Here is a 22,371-nt window from a genome sequence, read left to right as displayed (position 1 = left end):
CACTCTAAATTTTCAGAGTTCTATTTTTGTGCATGCGCTGGCCCCCTCCGTTATTCCAGCTAGCCACACCCTCACCCCTAGCACTGCATGGCACCATAACTGGTGTTTGCACATTTTTTCCCTCTCTCTCTTTTTCCCCTCCCCAAACAATCCAGCCCACGTGTCTGCTCATTTTGTGTCTCCTTTTATTTTCCACTTTATCTTCTGCCACGGTAGTGAAGCTCCTCTTCCTCTTCATCCTTTTTGTTGTCTTGTAGCTCTCTTTATTGTTCCTGAGACCCATTTGTTTTGTTTTTGTTCTTTCTTTTCTTTTCTATTCTTTTGGTTCGTTCTCATTAACTTGCCCATGCATGCAGCAGTCTGACTTTAGGGAGGCTCCAGACTGGGATGTCGGGGAGAGCAGGCCCTCTGATCTGTATCGCAGTAGCAGCAGCAACACTGCCACCCTCAATTCAGAAGCCAACGTGGGACTTGACCGGAGCTACAAGACATACCAACGAGAAGAGAAGGATTCTTATGTGTCTGAGGTATGTGCCAATGTTCCTAAAGGAAGAGAGGGTGGCTGGCTGGGGACTTGGGTTACTTACTTACTTACTTACTTACTTACTTACTTACTTACTTACTTACTTACTTACTTACTTACTTACTTACTTACTTACTTACTTACTTACCTAACTACCCATCTATCTATCTATCTATCTATCTATCTATCTATCTATCTATCTATCTATCTATCTATCTATCTATCTATCTACCTACCTACCTACCTACCTACCTACCTACTTTATCTATCTATCTATCTATCTATCTATCTATCTATCTATCTATTTATCTATCTATCTATCTATCTATCTATCTATCTATCTATCTATCTATCTATCTATCTATCTATCTATCCATCCATCCATCCATCCATCCATCCATCCTACCTACCTACCTACCTACCTACCTACCTACCTACCTTATCTGTCTGTCTGTCTGTCTGTCTGTCTGTCTAGCTACCCACCCACCCACCCACCCACCCATCCATCGGACTTATATGCCACCCTTCTCCAAGGACTCAGGGTGGCTTACAACATATAAAAACACAAAATTCAAAAAGTCCAACATTAAATAATCTAAAAGCCCCATTTACAAACTACAAAACCCATTAAAAAACCCATACACTCACATTCACACTCATTTATACCACAGTCAGATTCAAATTAACGGCTGGAGCAAAATGTTAAGCTCAATGGCCTCAGGCCTGCCAGCACAGATGAGTTTTTAAAGCCTTCTGGAAGGCCAGGAGAGTGGGGGAGGAATGAATCTCTGGAGGGAGTTTTATAGGGTCGGAGCCACCGCAGTGGTCGAGGGGACCTGGAGAGGGCCGAACCTGTGGGACCTGTCTGGTCGCTGGGATACATGAGGCAGAAGGCCTCTAAGTAACTTAGAGTTGCTTAGCTGGGAAAGTATCCGTTAATTATATATTAAGGAGGCAGGGGAATAAAAGCAATGTTCTCATTCATCCACCTTTGCATTTTGATTTCTGCTAAACCTTTGGGAAAAGCCAAATTGGAATATGTAGATACTAACATGTCAGAGATCTCAGTAATCAGCAATAAGTTAAGTTGATTAATAACAAAATGATTCAATCTGTTGTCCATTCTATTTGATGGGTTGCGTCACTTTGTTGGCTACAGATCATGGTGTTTGAGCCAGCATAACACATTGGGAGAGCACCATGTTGAGGAAAACTGAAGTAGAAAATAGAAAGGATTTGAAGGGAGGTTTGCTGGCTTCTTGTGCAAAATTGCAGTTTGGAAGTTTACAATATGCAATAAACTGAGCCCATGGGACCATTGCTGATGGTTTTTCCAGGATTCTTCCTTTTATGTTACTTTCTAGATTTTCACATACGGTATGTAGCAATTGTTACATTAAAGCATGTGCACAGACACCTCACTGCAAAGGACAAGTCTTAGATATGTGCACAAAGATACATGAAATGCAAATATTGCTCCCATTATATCATATACAGGGGTGGGTTTTTTCGGTATCTTCTCCCAAATAGCATAGAATTATTGGGGTTAAGTTGAATAGATAGATAATAACAAAATGGTTCAATTTTGGGGTCTGCTATGATATCTCCTCTGACTATTGGCTGTTCTACCTTTCTTGCAGATCAAGGAACTGCAACTAGTTCTTTCTGAAGCTAATGAGAGCTTGAGGGGCCTTCAGGAACAACTTTCCCAAGAAAGGCAGCTGAGGAAAGAGGAAGCAGAAAACTTCACACAGAAAATCTGCCAGGTTAGTGGGGTTTGTTTGGAGTCATCTTCTGGAATGCAAGAAAAGCTTGCAGCAAACATATAAGAGAGCAGTGGTACAAGCTTATTCCTTGGGCTGCTTCAACCATTTTGCAGTTGGATGCAAGCCCAGAATATTTCTGTTCTGCACTCTCCAGTTGCCAACAAAGAAGCAAATGCCTTTACTTGGTGTCTTTGTATGTTGGAAATGTATTGCCATGAGTTAGTATATAGGAAGTGTACAGTAAAGCTTACCTACTTGGTAAGTATTAGATGATTCTCAGGTGTTAACCAGAATTTGTGGAGTGAACTCTGGATGCTTCTAAACAGGTGGGCTGATGTCTGTTGGTTATTTCTTTCTCCCTAACCAGCATTATTCTGAACAACATTTCCCAGAATAGTTTTAATAGTTAAAATTCTAAATTCACTATATTTTGTTTCCATATGCTTTAAACATTTTTTTTGCTTTTCCATACCAAACATTTCAAATATTTTAAAAAAGAAAACATTAGTGAAAGAGAAGAAAATATCCATGCCTCCTATATACAGTGGTCCCTCGATTTTCGCGGGTTCAAACTTTGCGAAATGGCTATACCACGGTTTTTCAAAAACATTAATTAAAAAATACTTTGCTGTTTTTTTCCCTATACCATGGGTTTTCCCGCCCGATGACGTCATACGTCATCGCCAAACTTTTGTCCGCCTTTAATAAATATTTTTTTTAATAAACTTTAATAAATAAACATGTTGAGTAATAATCTAAATGGTTGCTAAGGGAATGAGAAATTGCAGTTTAGGGGTTTAAAGTGTTAAGGGAAGGCTTGTGATACTGTTCATAGCCAAAAATAGTGTATTTACTTCCGCATCTCTACTTTGCGGAAATTCGACTTTTGCGGGCGGTCTCGGAACGCATCCCCTGCGAAAATCGAGGGAACACTGTACATTAGATTTTTGGGGGGGTCTGCACTCTTGCTTCCTTTGATTAAATGTGAACTGGCTTTGCTGGTACCCTCCCGCCCCCACCTCACCCTGTTGTGTAATGTTCTCAGTTTCTTCCCGTGTTTCATCAGCTAAAGGATGATCACCAGAAGGCCCTCCTCAGAAGAGAATTTGAGCTGCAGAGCCTGAACCTTCAGAGGCGGTTGGAGCAGAAGTTCTGGAGCCAGGAGAAGAACCTTCTGGTACAAGAATCCCAACAGTTCAAGCAGAATTTCCTCCTTCTCTTTATGAAGCTTAAGTGGTTTCTGAAGCATTGGAGGCAGGGGAAAACCTTGCAAAATGAATGCAGCGATTTCTTGGAGGTAGAGTAATGTTTGACCATGAACTTCTGCATCTGTGTAATCAAAATCTTCCATTGACTTTTACAAAGATAACTTGGACAGTCGCCTTTTTTGTTAATATCTTTTTTCATTTTAAGACAAGGTTGGCTGTTATCATAATATAGGCCCTGTCAAACATGTATAGCCATTCCTTCTTATCTTTTTTCAAGTCCTTCACTCTTTGAAGGCAAGAGTTATTATCTAGCTTTTGGCATTAGATTATTTTCTCTGTGGCACCTCTTGGGGAAGGTCAGCAATTGAGATGCAAGGCTTAAATCAGCATTGTTTAAATTCTTCATGCATACGTCATGTCAACTTTGGCTAGAACATACGTTCTATTTATCCTCCTCTCTACTCTAAAAATGGGGAATTTATACTCTTTGACACACTGTAAAGCTACAGCTCATCCACCATCAAGAAAGCCAGTAACAAGAGATGGTACACTTCAACATTTCGAAGGGTCTTTATACCTGCTCTACTGCAGGAAGAACAATCACAAATGATATAGAAAGCATGTATAGACTTATGCATTTTTACTTTATTAAAGTATGATACGGGAATTAATCTGCAGCGAGGCTTTTTCAAGAATGCTGCTGTAAAAATAACTCTGTAGTAGCATCTTTATGCTTCTTTACATCCTGTTAGCCACATTCTTGCCTCTTATTTTCAACACTGGATGGAGAAGGAATTATTTTACCTGCCTGATAAGGTTTTATTGAATTGTCTTGGCTCTGGACGTAGATGAACAAAACAGTCTCTCATCATTATCAGAGCAACATATTCATGCTAATTGAAATAGAATGCATAGTTTGTGTGCAGCTGAAAAATTTCAGGGCTTGGCAACAACAGCTTCTTTATATGCCAATGTACTATCCGAGAGGATGATTCTTTCCAGGCACAAATGTCTAGAAAGGTGCCTGGTACAGAAACATGAGAGAGAGGGGTTTACGGAACATAGTTGTTATGACATGGCATGGAAAAATCTCTGTGTGGCTGGTGCTTATTGTAGCATCACACTTTGAGTGATAGGTTTGACCTGTTGACAGTTCTCAACCTGTCACCTCTGTTTGAAGGGTCCAGTAGGCTCCTTATTGAGCAGGTTGTTTTCAGACAACAAAGCTGCCGATTTAGTTATGACAGGGTCCTACTCACTGTTGTGATTCAGCCTGAGGCTCCTCAGGGAACGGCTGGAACTCTGCCGGATCCATGCTCAGAGGGGGAGGACGATGAACAGGAGGGGGAGGACCAGGCAGAAGAGGAAGAGGAGGAGGGAGAGCAGCCTGAGACCCCCGGGAGGGGGCTCTCCCCAGCGAGTAGCCTGGATTCATTAGATGAAGACGCCCAGGCTATCATAGATATGAGGCAGAGATGGGCAGCCCAAAGAAGGGGCCAATTAGCAAGGTATTTCCATCCCTGAATTGGTAACAGCTGGGTTTGGGTATGGTTCTCCTCAGCAGGGTTGAAAAGGCAGGCCCGCCCTTACTGTATTGTGGAGAGTTATCAATTGGGAGTCCTGTGACCTTGCTTCGATTCTTGGCGTCTCTGATCCTGGCTTGTGGCTTCGAAGGCTGAAGACTTGGGGGAGGCGTGGGTTTTATTACCTCCAGTGTTGTTTTTGCCAGCAAGAATCCTGTTTTATTGCCTGGCCGTCGTGAAACCTCTGTGAAGCTTCATAACGTTCCTGTCTGTAAGAACAGTTTTTGTTACCTGTGTTTGCTTTCAAATATATAAACTGCCTTTGCTTTTTACCAGTGTGTCTGGATACTCTTTTTAGTTGGTGTTGGCGTCTGGGGGGACCCAGACAGAACACTCACTAATTGCTTTTTTTTTTTAGGTAAATAGCATGAAAGAATTATATTTACTGATTGAAGAAGAAGAACTAAACCCACAGCAGCAAGCAGATAATATGACATACACTGGAGATCTTTGGTCTCAGAACATGGTAAGATGGAATAGGAGACCAAAGGAATGAGGAACCCATTCTATACAGAACTTGTGATCGTTTATAGTCCCTCTTAAGTACTTATTGTTTGGTACTTCTCTGAATTAGTTGAATTTGAATGAATGAGCTGAGCTGACTGAAAAATATGCTGTCTGAAGTGATGTAATAGTTTTGTATGTGGCACCACAAACAATTATTATATTATAAGATATAACTTATTATAAGATATTCTAATTCTTTCAAGGAAACTGTAAAATAAAATCAAAGGGAGCTTTGGTAGCAAATGGATATACTAGTTAATGGATTTCTTACATACAATTATTATAAAGTCTATTTGCCTATTTAAAGTAGACAAAATAATGTATGATTTTGAACACTTCTGAGTTGAATACAAATACGTGCACTAATTTACAGGATCTGAAAGATTAATATACAATTGAAACCAGAGACATTTCTTCTGCGATTGATGAACAAAGAGATGGAACAAAACCATGGAACTTTATATATATATAAACAAACTATATTTACAGCAGCACGAAGCTTACAACTTGCCTGATGATGGTGAATGTGATTTCACTGAAACGTCGCATAGACACTCAAAATATTACACGGGGCAAAACCCGAACTCAGAACAATCTACATATATTTGTGTGTGTGTGTGTGTGTGTGTGTATGTTTTTGTAGATTTTCACGGGTACAGGTATGACGGTCTTGGTATATTCGGGTTTCTTCCCGTGTAGGATTTAGAAATTTCTGGCGATGTTTCAACGAGGTCCCACTCGTCATCTTCAGGCTGGTGCTTCTGTCCTTGTTCTACGGCTGTCTTCGCCCTAGAACAAGGACAGAAGCACCAGCCTGAAGATGATATTGATGGAGTTATATATATATAACTCCATCAATATCATTATATTTTTTGAAAATGGAAAATTCAACATTAGTCACAATGGAGGAATGATGATGAAATATGCAGAGATGGCTAAAGTGATGTCTTTAATTAAAGAGAGGGAAAATCTTATGTTTATTAATGATTAGAAACCTCTTATAGATTTTCTTGTGCAAAACACACAAAAATGAACTTCAAATTATGGTTTTAATGATTAGAAGAAAGAGATAACAAGAAAAAGATTTTTTTTCTTATAATCATAGAGTAAGAGGTAATTTTTATTGATACTTATAAATACTGTAAAGAAAATCAGAAGCCAAAAATGAATAAATTGCATAAGACATGCTATGCAGGCTTTCCCATGTTTAAAAACTGTTTTTATATTTATAGCCTACTCTGTCATCAAATAATTTATAATGGTAAAGAGTGTCTCTTTCCTTGAATAGCAAACATTTGAGGTAGGTTACTTGAGAGGGAATGATTTTAGATAAAGCACATTTGAATTTTTATCCTAGCCCAACATCATTTGAACTTTTATCCTAGTCCAACATCATACTACACTGCTTTTCAACATTGGTTTTGGCTTGCTGCCCTTTCAAAATTCTTTTCTTTCTGAAACTTTCTGATATAGTTTGGTAACTCCTTCTTTAGTCCACTATATTGCACAATGTGACATGAACATATTTTTTTCTTTTTATATATTTTTTTAGCCCAGTGAATATACCAAGACCTTGTCAGATATGAAGGTGATCTTGAAAGAGCTATGCACAGAACTACGGGAAGAGAGGAGAGGCATGAACGAACTGCAGCAACAGTTTGCCAAAGCCAAAGCCACCTGGGAGATGGAAAGAACTGAACTCAAGAGTCTTATCACTCAGGTTAGAATCCGAGAAACATGTTTAGAGTCAGATGCCAATTGATCGAATAAAAAAAAAGTTTCTCCATTGTAATGTAAGAAGAGATAGACGGCAGTTGCTATGTTTGTAATTGCTGCAAAGAAGATTGAAAGACGCTTCTTTATATACTTTTCTTGCTTTTTTCTTAATGTTTATTTTTTATTTACTCTTTTATAATCTTTTCCTATTCTTCTATGTTTTTGCAGTTTCTAAAAACTTTGTAGAATCTTCTTTTAATAAACATCTTAAAATTGGAACTTATGAATGGAGCCTTAAGACAGTGTGGATAATTTTGAGGGTCCTTGGTATAAGAGTTCTAATAAGCCATGGTTCTCTGCTGTCAAATTTCTGGCTGATTGTATTTATTTTATTTATTTATTTATTCAATTTTTATGCCGCCCTTCTCCTTAGACTCAGGGCGGCTTACAACATGTTAGAAATAGCACTTTTTAACAGAGTCAGCCTATTGCCCCCACAATCCGGGTCCTCATTTTACCCACCTCGGAAGGATGGAAGGCTGAGTCAACCTTGAGCCGGTGATGAGATTTGAACCGCTGACCTTCAGATCTACAGTCAGCTTCAGTGGCCTGCAGTACAGCACTCTACCTGCTGCGCCACCGGGCTCATATTGCTCTTATTTAGGAGAAACAAATATGAATCTTCTGCCATAAAAAGGAATGCAATCAGGATTCAGAAGGAGTTTAAATGATCCTCATTTTAAAATACAGTGATCCCTCGAGTTTCGCGATCTCGAGTTTCGCGAAACGCTATATCGCGAGTTTTCTACCCGGAAGTAACACCACCATCTGCACGCATGCGTAGATGGTGGAGTTTGCATTACCGCCGGGCAGATCAGCTGCTAGGCGGCCAAAGGAACCTTCCCTGGGTCTTCCCGCCGGCATGGGGGGCTTCCTAGCACCCCCCGAACCCCCAACCCGGGTTTGGGGGGGTGCTAGGAAGCCCCCCATGCCGGGGGAGACCTTTTAAAACACCCGTGCCGCTTCCCAGCTGAGTCCTGAAGCCAAGCGCAGAAGTTCGCCTTTGGCGCTTGGCTTCAGGACTCAGCTGGGAAGGGCGCGGCTGTTTGAAAAGGTGGCAGTCGGCCTGGGGGGCTTCCCAGTACCCCCCCCCAACCCTGTCTCCTGCCGCCGGTTTAGCCAGGAGAGGAGCGGCAAAGTGACTTGGAGGAATGGGAAACTCAAACCGCCCAGTTTCAGCTTTCCATTCCTCCACGTCACTTCGCCGCTCCTTCTGGCTGGTGGGGGGGGGGAGTTAGGAAGGTTCTACTTCTCCCCCCCAGCCAAAAACTCAAAGCCTGTCTCCTGCCACACAGTTTAGCCAGGAGAGCAGCGGCGAAGTGACTTGAAGGAATGGGAAACTCAAACCGCCCGGTTTCAGCTTTCCATTCCTCCACGTCACTTTGCCGGGGGAATCTGGGAGGGAAGATGACGCGCCGGCAGCACAGGGGCGAGGGGTGGGAGGCAAAGCTCTGCGGGTACAGCCCCTTTCGGCCAAGCCTCCCCCCCCCCGCCAAGCAGCCAGGGAAGCCGAGCCGGGCGTGGAACATCGGCGCGGGAGGCAGGAGACGATCGGGCGACCGGAGCAGCAGCGCCGCCGCCGCCACGCCCGGCTCGGCTTCCCTGGCTGCGTGGCCGGGGAGGCTTGGCTGAAAGTGGCTGGAGCCGCAGAGCTTTGCCTCCCCCCCCCCTGTGCCGCCCGCGCGTCATCTTCCCTCCCAGACAAAAAGGCCACCCTTCGGCTCTGCAGTTTCAGTGGGGTTTCCCCGTTGCCCAGGGATTCCTGAACACACCACAGCCACCTCCGTTCGGGCGAAGGAATCCCTGGGCAACGGGGAAACCCCACTGAAACCGGGCGGGTTAAGCCTCCTTCGGCGACTGCGGAACTGCTTGCTGTCAACTTTGCACTGGGCAAAGAACTCTTCACCTCCCGCCAGGCACGGACGAAAGGCGTGGAAGTCTATTGTAGCAGCTGCTACAGCGGAGACATTTTGGGGGGGAGGCAGGAGGCAGGAGATCTGGCCCTTCACTTGCCCTCCCAGCAAAAGGCAAAGCCGCGCAGCTCCCCAGCCGCCAAAGGAGGCTTAACCCCACCCCTCTGTCCCACCCATCGCCCGTGGCCGGCAGAAAAGCGGGGATAGGCAGGAGGAGGTTATGCCGACCACGGGCGATGAGTGGGACAGAGGGGTGGGGTAAAGCCTCCTTTGGCGGCTGGGGAGCTGCGCGGCTTTGCCTTTTGCTGGGAGGGCAAGTGAAGGGCCAGATCTCCTGCCTCCTGCCTCCCCCCCCCCAATGTCTCCGCTGTAGCAGCTGCTACAATAGACTTCCACGCCTTTCGTCCGTGCCTGGCGGGAGGTGAAGAGTTCTTTGCCCAGTGCAAAGTTGACAGCAAGCAGTTCCGCAGTCGCCGAAGGAGGCTTAACCCGCCCGGTTTCAGTGGGGTTTCCCCGTTGCCCAGGGATTCCTGAACACACCACAGCCACCTCCGTTCGGGCGAAGGAATCCCTGGGCAACGGGGAAACCCCACTGAAACCGGGCGGGTTAAGCCTCCTTCGGCGACTGCGGAACTGCTTGCTGTCAACTTTGCACTGGGCAAAGAACTCTTCACCTCCCGCCAGGCACGGACGAAAGGCGTGGAAGTCTATTGTAGCAGCTGCTACAGCGGAGACATTTTGGGGGGGAGGCAGGAGGCAGGAGATCTGGCCCTTCACTTGCCCTCCCAGCAAAAGGCAAAGCCGCGCAGCTCCCCAGCCGCCAAAGGAGGCTTAACCCCACCCCTCTGTCCCACCCATCGCCCGTGGCCGGCAGAAAAGCGGGGATAGGCAGGAGGAGGTTATGCCGACCACGGGCGATGAGTGGGACAGAGGGGTGGGGTAAAGCCTCCTTTGGCGGCTGGGGAGCTGCGCGGCTTTGCCTTTTGCTGGGAGGGCAAGTGAAGGGCCAGATCTCCTGCCTCCTGCCTCCCCCCCCCAATGTCTCCGCTGTAGCAGCTGCTACAATAGACTTCCACGCCTTTCGTCCGTGCCTGGCGGGAGGTGAAGAGTTCTTTGCCCAGTGCAAAGTTGACAGCAAGCAGTTCCGCAGTCGCCGAAGGAGGCTTAACCCGCCCGGTTTCAGTGGGGTTTCCCCGTTGCCCAGGGATTCCTGAACACACCACAGCCACCTCCGTTCGGGCGAAAGAATCCCTGGGCAACGGGGAAACCCCACTGAAACCGGGCGGGTTAAGCCTCCTTCGGCGACTGCGGAACTGCTTGCTGTCAACTTTGCACTGGGCAAAGAACTCTTCACCTCCCGCCAGGCACGGACGAAAGGCGTGGAAGTCTATTGTAGCAGCTGCTACAGCGGAGACATTTTGGGGGGGAGGCAGGAGGCAGGAGATCTGGCCCTTCACTTGCCCTCCCAGCAAAAGGCAAAGCCGCGCAGCTCCCCAGCCGCCAAAGGAGGCTTAACCCCACCCCTCTGTCCCACCCATCGCCCGTGGCCGGCAGAAAAGCGGGGATAGGCAGGAGGAGGTTATGCCGACCACGGGCGATGAGTGGGACAGAGGGGTGGGGTTAAGCCTCCTTTGGCGGCTGGGGAGCTGCGCGGCTTTGCCTTTTGCTGGGAGGGCAAGTGAAGGGCCGGATCTCCTGCCTCCTGCCTCCCCCCCCCCCCCCAAATGTCTCCGCTGTAGCAGCTGCTACAATAGACTTCCACGCCTTTCGTCCGTGCCTGGCGGGAGGTGAAGAGTTCTTTGCCCAGTGCAAAGTTGACAGCAAGCAGTTCCGCAGTCGCCGAAGGAGGCTTAACCCGCCCGGTTTCAGTGGGGTTTCCCCGTTGCCCAGGGATTCCTGAACACACCACAGCCACCTCCGTTCGGGCGAAGGAATCCCTGGGCAACGGGGAAACCCCACTGAAACCGGGCGGTTTGGACTTTCCATTCCTCCAAGTCACTTCGCCGCTCGTGTCCTGGGTAAACCGGGCGGCAGGATACAGGCTTTGAGTTTTTGGCTGCAGGGGGAGGGAGTTAGGAAAATCCTACTTCTCCCCCCGCAGCCAAAAACTCGCAAGGTAAGGTTCGGGGCGGGGCGGGCGGGGCCCTTTTGTGCCAGTCGGGGAGGCGGCGGCGGCTGCAGCAGAGGCGGGCGGGGGAGGCCGGCCCGCCGGAGGGGCGATGCTGGCGGCGGAGACAGGCGAAGTCCCGCCCGCCCCCCGCCCGCTTGGCCCCGGGGGGCTGAAGGGAGCCAGGCGGGGGAGGGCGGGGGCTACTCGGTTCTTCCTCAGCCGGGGGTAGCCGGAGCGCCGGCCAGGCGGGGGCGGGCGAGGCGAGGGCTGCGGGGCGTGCCGGGCTCCAAGTTGCCGCGCTGCCTTTGTAAACCTGCCCGAGGGAGGCGAGGGAGCCCCTTTGTTGGCCGGCGGCCTGGCCGGCCCTTGGCGCGCGGTGCCCGCGGGGACTGCTGCGGCGGGGACTGCCCACTGCCTTCGCCCAGACCAGAGGCATCGCTCGGCTGGGTTTGCAGATCCGCGGAGGCATCGCCGAGGGCGGGCTGAGCGGCGCTGTGTTGGGAGCCCGTGCCGTGGGAGCGGGCGGCTTGGCCTCGCTGCGGCGGCGGCGGCTTTGCGGGTCCTCGCTGGCGGCCTCGCCGGGCGGAGGAGGCTGCGGGGCTTTCTAAAGGGAGGAAGAACTTGCTATCGAGCCTGCTAATGAAATCCAACCGGCGGAGGGTCTGAAATTCCACCCGAGGGGAAATGGGGGAAAAAAGCCCAGCCGGGAGCGCGGCGCCAGGCATTGTTCTCCGGACCCCTCCCGCAGCCTGGAGAGGGAAAGGGCCGCTGCGGGTTGGATTTCATTAGCAGGCTCGATAGCAAGTTCGATAGCGGCGGGCGAACGAGGCGAGCGGCGGGCGAACGAGGGGAGTGGGGGGCGAACGAGGGGAGCGGCGGGCGAACGAGGGGAATGGGGGGAGAACGAGGGGAGCGGCGGGCGAACGGGGCGAGCGGCGGGCGAACGGGGCGAGCGGCGGGCGAACGGGATGTGCGGCCGCCGAACGGGGCGAGCGGCAAACGGCGGGCGGGCATCAGCGAGGATCCGAGGCGGCGGGGAAGACCCAGGGAACGTTCCTTCGGCCGCCCAACAGCTGATCTGCTCGGTAGCGCGGCAGCAGCGAGGAGCCGAAGATGAGGTTTCCCCGTTGCCCAGGCAAAGGGGAAACCCCATCTTCGGCTCCTCGCTGCTGCCGCGCTACCGAGCAGATCAGCTGTTGGGCGGCTGAAGTAACCTTCCCTTGGTCTTCCCCACCGCCCACACGCAAACTTCACCATCTGCGCATGTGCGGCCATGAAAAAATGGCCGCACATGCGCAGATGGTGTTTTTACTTCCGCACCGCTATATCGCGAAAAATCGAGTTTCGCGAGGGGTCTTGGAACGGAACCCTCGCGAAACTCGAGGGATCACTGTAATCTTTTTCTGTTGAGAAAACTGGTGAGCAAAATTGTTAGCAAAAAAAGCAAGTGAAGCCAGAGACTGAAAAGAGTAACTTGAAAAGAGAGCATTTAGTATATGTGCACAGAGTAGACTGAGAGAGTTGTGTAGATTAGCATAATAGGAGATTGAAGAGAAATCCCCTTTTCCACAGTTGTCTTGAATAGTGGATGCGGCATTAACTGTTCGCCCAGCCAAGCCTACTGCCTTGAGGTATACTGTCAAGCCAGAAGATGTAATCTATTAGACAGAAAGTGCAGTAAACTGAGAAAGGCTGTTATATGGTTATCTCAGCAGGTGGCTGACTTTTCCAGGCATTGGGACAAGAAACAGCATGTCATCGCTGTCAATGTACATCTTGTATATTGAAATATATGCTACATATGAATTATACAATATATTTCAAGGCCTGCAAATATATAAAGCTGGGTTCTTTGGTTATTTTGAAGATTAAAAAAAAAAAACTTTGGTTGCTATTACAAAAGCAGTCATTATGCACAATGCCTCTGCAAATGCTTAGCTTCTAGCCATTGAGTCTAGAAGCCTTGACAATTACTTGTGAAGGTAGCTAACCAACTTGCCTGCTGTCTGCTTGCTTGATTTGTAGACATTAAAAAGCTATTCCATTGCATCAACTGGAATATTTTCTAAAATTAAAAATATAGCAGCAGAGGTAAAATGAACAGAATAATTGCATAAGAAAGCTCTAAGGAACCATATAAACACTATAAATCACGGTTCAAAATATTAGTAAAGTTGCAGATAATAAAATTTAGAATCACAATTGTTTATGTGATAACAAAAGCAGACATTCCTTGTCTATTTCCTTTCACTCTCCCACCCTAGCATGATGCTTCCCGATGGATAAAATTGCTTTGTAGCTTATAAAGGAGTTCATCAAAGTCGCTAATGGGCTGTCAACAGATAGGCAAATGGAAAGAGCGGGTTTTCTCTCTTATGTTTTAAACACAAAACCAAAGAAGCAACTTTCACAAGAAGAGATTTCCTCACCCTGTTCATGGCATCGGACCAGAATATCTCCGGGACCGTCTTCTGCCGCATGAACCCCAGTGACCGGTTAGGTCCCACAGAGTTGGCCTTCTCCAGGTCCCGTCGACGAAACAATGTCGTCTGGCGGGACCCAGGGGAAGAGCCTTCTCTGTGGTGGCCCACACCCTCTGGAATCAACTCCCCACGGAGATTAGGACTGCCCCCACCCTCCTTGTCTTTCACAAACTCCTCAAAACTCATCTTTGTCGTCAGGCATGGGGAAATTGATTCCCCTGGGTTGCTTCCACTTTACGCATGGTCTGTATGATTGTGTTTATATTAAGGGTTTTAAATCGTTTTAGTATTGGATTTGTATTGTTTTTGTTGTGAGCCGCTCCGAGTCCTCGGAGAGGGGCGGCATACAAATCTAATAAATAAATAAATACAATAAGATGAAATAATTATTTCCCTAATGAGCTTTAGGTTAGGTTACTCACCTCAGTTGAGAAGTTACCCATAAGTCCTCTCTGAGGTGCCCAGACTAAAAGAATGAATATCAGCCTGCTGTCACAAGAAGACAGATGCAAGAACATAAGAAGAGCCTGAGGAAGAACTCTTAAGGAACTTCACCCTGGGCTTTTGGAAGGTTCCTCCTTTTCAGTGATGGCATGTGTGGCCCCTACTGTATAGGGCTGTGATGGTGAACCTATGGCACATGTGCCACAGGTCACACGCAGAGCCCTCTCTGTGGGCACATAAGCTGTTGCCAGCTGCTCTTATAGTTTCTGTCAGGCACATGCGCACCATCCAGCTGGTCTTTCTGGACCCCAGAACACTGGAAAACTGCCAAAAAATAGGTCATTTTTCAGGCATTGTCTATTTTATTTATTTATTTATTTATTTATTTATTTATTGATTGATTGATTGATTGATTGATTGATTGATTGATTGATTGATTTGATTTGTATGCCGCCCCTCTCCATAGACTCTGGGTGGCTCACAACAATAGTAAAACAATGTATGACAAACCTAATATTTAAGTAACTAAAAACCCCTTATTAAAAAAGCAAAACATACACACAAACATACCATGCGTAAATTGTATACGCCTGGGGGAAGGGGGATATCTCAATTCCCCCATGCTTGACGACAGAGGTGGGTTTTAAGGAGCTTACGAAAGATAAGGAGGGTGGGGGCAACTCTAAGCTCTGAGGGGAGCTGGTTCCAAAGGGTCGGGGCCGCCAGAGAGAAGGCTCTTCCCCTGGGTCCCGCCAAACAACATTGTTTAGTCGACGGGTCCCGGAGAAGGCCAACTCTGTGGGACCTTACTGGTTGCTGGGATTCGTGCGGCAGAAGGTGGTCCCGGAGATATTCTGGTCCGATGCCATGAAGGGCTGGAAAACAGCCAGAAAATGACCAAAAATGCCCTCAAAACAGGTAGTATATGACAGCCAGTTGGTCTTTGGGTTTCCGATGCTCCAGTGCGCACAAATACACAGGTGTTCCGGTTTGGACACTCGGTGCCAAAAAGGTTCGCCCTTACTGATACAGGGGGATGTTTTGGAGGTTGCAATGTCTGCTGAGGACCTTTTGTCTAAACTAAAACTATTTAGCTTGTGCTGCCCAACCTGCATTGCAATTCAGATAGGAATTGACTAAAGGTTGCTAATGAATTATATTGTAAAATGGTAGACAAAGCTGCAAAAGAAATAAGTTACAAGTAATTTCTAAATGTAGTGAGACAATAGTGAGAGCAGCCGTACTAAAATGGCAGTAGGTACTTCAAAATGCTGTTTTTTGTAATTATGCTGAAGGTTGGCTCTTATTTTTTATTTATTTATTTATTTATTTATTTATTTATTTATTTATTTATTTATTTATTTATTTATTTATTTATTTATTTATTTATTTATTTATTTATTTATTTATTTATTTATTTATTTATAGGCTTTTCCTTTATGATGGTATTTTATAAGTGTAGGCACTATTGCAAACTGCTTGCAACTTACTGCATTTCTGATTACACACAAAGAAAGATGTGATAGTGAGACTCTTGTAAACTGGTATTATTTCTGTCCCTTTCAACAGCTGCCTGAAGGTTATAATGATGAAGCTCCAAGAAATGGCCCACTTGTTAGTAATTTACTCTGGAGATGCCATTATTAGATTTTTTTATGAATTCCCCAAGATGCCTGCTTCCAGTTACTTACCCAGAATGGCATCTGCATTAAACTGCTATTATTCATAAATGTAACTATCTTGTCCAATTATTATCCGAGTAGAATAATAATTTCCTCTTCATCTGTCTGAACTGTCAGTTTGCAAGGGAGCCTAGGGACAAGTCTTTTAGAATTAATTCACTCTTCTCTGGAGCTGCTGTATAAGTGCAGAGCTGTGGCCTTTACAGCTAGTATTTCACCCCAGTGTCCTTAACATCTTAAATCTCTGTTTGCACAAGTATACTATGGAAAAGAATAGTAGTTTGGAAATTCCTCATTACAACATCTCTTAGCTTGCTTAATCTCTCACAACAACAACAACAACAACAACAACAATAATTGTATTGTATTTGTATTGTATTTATTAGATTTGTATGCCGCCCCTCTCCAAAGACTCAGGGCGGCTAACAACAATAAAAAAGACAATGTGAACAAATCTAATATTAAAAATAATTTAAAAAACCCCAATTTAAAGAACCAATCATACATACAAGCATACCATGTATAAATTCTATAAGCCTAGGGGGAAGGGAAAATTTCAATTCCCCCATGCCTGACGACAGAGGTGGGTTTTAAGGAGCTTGCGAAAGGCAAGGAGGGTGGGGGCAACTCTGATATCTGGGGGGAGCTGGTTCCAGAGGGTCGGGGCCACCACAGAGAAGACTCTTCTCCTAGGTCCTGCCAAACGACATTGTTTAGTCGACAGGACCCGGAGAAGGCCAACTCTGTGGGACCTAACCGGTCGCTGGGATTCGTGCGGCAGAAGGCCGCATAATAATAATAATTTATTAGATTTGTATGCCGCCCCTCTCCGAGGACAATGAGAGACAATGGTCAGGCAAGAGCCAGACTGTTAACCAGGGGTGAAATCCAGCAGGTTCTGACAGGTTCTGGAGTAGCTCAGAGAATCAGTAGTGGAAATTTTGAGTAGTTCAGAGAATTGGTAGTGGAAATTTTGAGTAGTTCGGAGAACTGGCAAATACCACCTCTGGCTGGACCCAGAGTGTGTTGGGAATGGAGATTTTGCAGTATCCTTTTCCCCGAAGTGTGTTGGGAATGGAGGTTTTGCAGTATCCTTCCCCCAGGAGTGTGTTGGGAATGGAGATTTTGCAGTATCCTTCCCCCAGGAGTGTGTTGGGAATGGAGGTTTTGCAGTATCCTTCCCCCAGGAGTGTGTTGGGAATGGAGATTTTGCAGTATCCTTCCCCCAGGAGTGTGGTGGGAATGGAGATTTTGCTGTATCCTTCCCCCAGGAGTGTGTTGGGAATGGAGATTTTGCAGTATCCTTCCCCCAGGAGTGTGTTGGGAATGGAGATTTTGCAGTATCCTTCCCCCAGGAGTGTGGTGGGAATGGAGATTTTGCAGTATCCTTCCCCCAGGAGTGTGTTGGGAATGGAGGTTTTGCAGTATCCTTCCCCCAGGAGTGTGTTGGGAATGGAGATTTTGCAGTATCCTTCCCCCAGGAGTGTGTTGGGAATGGAGGTTTTGCAGTATCCTTCCCCCAGGAGTGTGGTGGGAATGGAGATTTTGCTGTATCCTTCCCCCAGGAGTGTGTTGGGAATGGAGATTTTGCAGTATCCTTCCCCCAGGAGTGTGTTGGGAATGGAGATTTTGCAGTATCCTTCCCCCAGGAGTGTGTTGGGAATGGAGGTTTTGCAGTATCCTTCCCCCAGGAGTGTGTTGGGAATGGAGGTTTTGCAGTATCCTTCCCCCAGGAGTGTGTTGGGAATGGAGATTTTGCAGTATCCTTCCCCCAGGAGTGTGTTGGGAATGGAGATTTTGCAGTATCCTTCCCCCAGGAGTGTGTTGGGAATGGAGATTTTGCAGTATCCTTCCCCCAGGAGTGTGTTGGGAATGGAGATTTTGCAGTATCCTTCCCCCAGGAGTGTGGTGGGAATGGAGATTTTGCTGTATCCTTCCCCTGCCATCCCCTCCAAGCCACATCCGCCGGACCAGTAGGGAAAAATTTTGAATTTCACCCCTGCTGTGTTAACTCTTCCCCCACCACACACATAGATTCTCCCTATGTTCAAGCTAATCTTCCTAAGCAACAAATTATTGCACTTTTTGGGGGGAGATTTTAATTAGCTACATTCCTAGCTGTTTCATCAAAGACTGCAAATCTCATTTTCATCAATGGATTTCTCTTTGACTTCTGGGTGACCATATCTCCATTCCATTAGGCGGATGGCTTGTGGTGAATGTCATGAGTTTGGGGATTTGCCTGCACCAAGAGAACTGATTGCTTTAATGAGCTCATCATTCCCAAGACTTCATCACATGCTCAGTTTAGGATTAGTACTGTACTGTATTTGCGTTAGTAATGTCTTCCTTTTTAATAGCCTTTCTTAATAGCTGCAGAGATTTACACTTTGATAGAAATATGGATTTAGGACTTGAATGAATCTATTCTAATTATTTGTTACTCATCACTTTTCTTCCCGATTTGGCTGCAGTCCTGTTATTTGTCGATTTTGCTCACAGTTTATTAAGAGTTGGAAACTAACCCCCTAATAAAAGCTTTATTTCCATCTGTTACAGGAATAATGTTTTTGTGTGATATCAGAATCTTGTCTGTTATCTCACTATTCTGAGATAGAATAATTTATTTTTTTTCTCCTTAATTTCCAAGAAACTCAAGCTTGTCACATGATTCCTATCAGGCCAGGGCAAGGAAGGAATTTCTGGTGTGTGTATGTATGTGTGTGTTTATTTTATTTTATTTTATTTTAGGAAATTTGTATTGCTACCTATTCATACATGGCAACTGAAGGTGGCTTACAAGAATTTAAAAACTCATATAAAAACCATAAAACTAAAGAGAGAAACATATAACACTAATAAAAGAGAGAATCATATAATAAATTAAGAGCCTCTCTGGCACTTAATGGCCTCTGTGGTTAGAGTGCAGTATTGCAGGTTATTTCTGCTGCCTGCAATTTAACAGTTCGGATCCCACCAACCTCAAGATTGACTCAGCCTTCCATTCTTCTGAGGTGGGTAAAATGAGGACCCAGATTGTTGGGGGCAATATGCTGACTCTGTAAATTGCCTAGAGAGGACTTTAAAGCACTGTGAAGCAATATACAGTGCTCCCTCACTTTTCCCGGGGGGTGCGTTCCGAGTCGAATTTCCGCGAAGTAGAGATGCGGAAGTAAATACACTATTTTTGGCTATGGACGGTATCACAAGCCTTCCCTTACCACTTTAAACCCCTAAATTGCGATTTCCCATTCTCTTAGCAACCATTTAGATTATTACTCACCATGTTTATTTATTAAAGTTTATTAAAAAAAATATTTATTAAAGGTGGACGAATGTTTGGCAATGACATACGATGTCATCGGGCAGGAAAAATCGTGGTATAGGGGAAAAAAACTAATTAAATTAAATTAATTAAATTTTTTAATTAATATTTTTGAAAAACTGTGGTGTAGATTTTTCGCGAAGTTCAAACCCGCAAAAATCGAGGGAACACTGTATGTCTAATTGCTATTGTTAATAAAATAGTACAATAAAGTAACCTCCCACCCCAGCAATGACACATCATGCGAGCCAGTGGTGGTTTGTAAATGATTTTACTACTGGTTCATGTGTGTGCGACGCTTCTGCACATGCACAGAAGTGTCCCAGGTGGGTGGGCGGAGCCTCCCACTGTTGGCGCTACTGGTTCAAAGAACCAGTCCAAACCAGGAGCAACCCACCGCTGCCACAAGCCATCCCACTCTGTGTTCCTCAGACCCCTGGCAGAACCAGGTCTTCAGCGCCTTCTGGATGCCTTAGTTTTAATTCATTTATTTTTTTTGCCCTTGCAGTTAGAAACTAAGACTGGAAAAGGTCCAGTAGAACGTGCTCTTTCTGAGTGGAAAACTGCTCTGAAGAGGGAACGGGAAGAGCATCAACATCTCCTAGCTGAATCATATAGTGCTGTTATGGACCTGACCAAGCAACTTCAAATCAATGAGAAGAACTGGGACCAGGAAAAGCTGGAACTCTTGGATCATTTTAAGGATGAGCAACAGCAGGCAGAGCAACAGGTGAAAGAACTGCAGAATAAAATTAACCAGGTAGGAACCAAGAATGTGTATGAAATCTATCTTATCCTCCTAGTTATTTTAATACTGCATACTGAATGAGAGTCATATGTCTTTAAGAATAGTATGCATAGTTCAAAATCGTTTCTTAATTCAAACAACTGTTTAGCATTGGAGTAATAATTCATAATTTTTGGATCCCCACTTTTTGTCTTCCTATTAAGCTTCTGTTTGTTTGTTTGTTTTGTTTTGTCAAGTACCTATGGTTGGTATACAAAGATATAACAATATCTATATACATGATACTAGTAAAAGAGAAATATTAGGACAGCAGACGGAAGGCACACTGGTGCACTTATGCATGCCCCTTACTGACCTCTTGGGAATTGGGAGAAGTCAACAGGAGAGGTCAACAGATTGTTGTGAGGAGACAAACCACATGATCCCTATTAGAAAAAAAGGCAAGATGGGAATATTGTATAAATAAAAATAATAAACAAATAGCAAGGAGCTGGGGCCGGGATCTCTTTGCTAAAAATAAAGTAGATCACATTATCCAATTCCTGAGAGATCACACAAAAGAATGCCAAAATTGTGCATGCGTTGGCTATATAGATTGCCAGGAGCACTTTCAGTTATTGTGGCTGTTTTTTTCACATACAATATGGTTAACCTAGTTCATCAATCCCCTTTTTACAGCAGATGGCAGTAGTAAATATGATAGATGCAGTGGTCTTCCATCTACCTCAAAGATAGATGAGTGAATGTCACTTCCTATTTTTTTTAACATTACCAAATGAGTAAAGTAAAAACCCAACTTGATTGGAGTTGGCAGCCCCATGGGCAAAGTTGGGAGAGGCTTACATTCCTTTTCTGAATCTGTTTGATATACCATGTCATTCTTCTGCTTGTGAGAGAGGGAGAGAGACTGTTTTAAGAAGTGTGTGTGTGTGTGTGTGTGTGTGTGTGTGTGTGCACAGATTAGATTAAAATTCTTTATTGGCCAAGTGTGATTGGACACCCAGGAATTTGTCTTTGGTGTATATACTCTCAGCGTACATAAAAAAGAAAAGATACATTTGTCAAGAATCATAAGTTACAACACTTAATGATAGTCATAGGGTTCAAATAAGCAATCAAATCAGACTTGGAAACAATCAATATAAATTGTAAGAATACAAGGTATACAACAAAGTTACAGTCGTGCAGTCATAAGTGGGAGGAGATGGGTGATAGGAGCGATGACAACATTAATAGTAATAGCAATGCAGACTTAGTGAACAGTTTGACAGTGTTGAGGGAATTATTTGTTTAGCAGGGTGATGGCAAAATGTATATGTATATCCTAAAGCAATCGTGATTTTGCCAACTCAGTAAGTTTATGCAGATACTGTTGAAGCAGATAAGAATATGAATGATGAGTGCTTATGAGCCGGCTAAGCATTTGATCACTTTGTTTTGTAAACTATTCAGCTTCAGAAAGGGGCCAACCGATGGGCCTTAAAAGCCTCCGAAATGGAGAAGCATGGTGGTAGCTGGAAAGAGGTAAGCCGAACAAACACTTTATTCCAATTACAAGATCAATAAGAAGGACCAATATTGGGCTTATTGTGATTTAATGGCTGCCCAATTCTGGATGGTGTACCTTTTAAAAGCAGGAAAGATTAAAATAGGACTACAGGTCATAGGCATCCAAAAGAAAAGAGCATACATGAGTAATAAACAGAAATCATATAACCAACCTCTACCTGGAGATCAACCAATTTTCAATCACTTTCTGAACCTTTTAAGTGGGAGCCTTATAGTGTTTGTTTATTTATTTATTTACTTACTTACTTACTTACTTACTTACTTACTTACTTACTTACTTACTTACTTACTTACTTAACTTACTTACTTACTTACTTACTTATTACTTATTTATTTATTTATTTATTTGATTTGTATGCCGCCCCTCTCCGTAGACTTGGGGCGGCTCACAACAACAATAGAAAACAGTTCATAACAAATCTAATAATTTTAACGATTAAAAAAGAAAACATTAAAATCCCCGTTATTAAAACATACATACACACAGACATACCATACTTAAATTGTATAGGCCCGGGGGAGATGATTCAATTCCCCCATGCCTGACGGCAGAGGTGAGTTTTAAGGAGTTTACGAAAGGCAGGGAGGGTGGGGGCAGTTCTAATCTCCGGGGGGAGCTGGTTCCAGAGGGTCGGGGCCGCCACAGAGAAGGCTGTTCCCCTGGGGCCCGCCAAACAACATTGTTTAGTCAACGGGACCTGGAGAAGGCCAACACTGTGGGACCTAATTGGTCG

The 22,371-nt window shown here is 45.2% G+C and overlaps 1 protein-coding gene across 3 annotated transcripts in view; it reads left to right on the top strand.

Annotated features, from left to right (window-relative positions):
• The window catches only part of MTCL2 (microtubule crosslinking factor 2), a 97,954-nt gene that overhangs the window by 65,889 nt on the left and 9,694 nt on the right, over nucleotides 1-22,371 (top strand). The window contains exons 6-12 of one of the 3 annotated variants that reach the window (XM_070744887.1): nucleotides 360-527; nucleotides 2,164-2,289; nucleotides 3,335-3,586; nucleotides 5,439-5,546; nucleotides 7,140-7,307; nucleotides 19,829-20,080; nucleotides 21,521-21,592. In XM_070744887.1, coding sequence (XP_070600988.1) covers nucleotides 360-527; nucleotides 2,164-2,289; nucleotides 3,335-3,586; nucleotides 5,439-5,546; nucleotides 7,140-7,307; nucleotides 19,829-20,080; nucleotides 21,521-21,592 — 1,146 coding nt within the window. Of the gene's footprint in view, nucleotides 1-356; nucleotides 528-2,163; nucleotides 2,290-3,334; nucleotides 3,587-5,438; nucleotides 5,547-7,139; nucleotides 7,308-19,828; nucleotides 20,081-21,520; nucleotides 21,593-22,371 lie in introns of all 3 variants that reach the window. The other 2 variants (XM_070744888.1, XM_070744886.1) reach the window with 2 other exon arrangements.

Source organism: Erythrolamprus reginae, chromosome 3 (genome assembly GCF_031021105.1).
Source record: "Erythrolamprus reginae isolate rEryReg1 chromosome 3, rEryReg1.hap1, whole genome shotgun sequence".
NCBI classification, from domain to species: Eukaryota; Metazoa; Chordata; class Lepidosauria; order Squamata; family Dipsadidae; genus Erythrolamprus; species Erythrolamprus reginae.
Note: the sequence above shows the minus strand (reverse complement) of the source record. Positions and strands in the feature narration are given on the sequence as shown.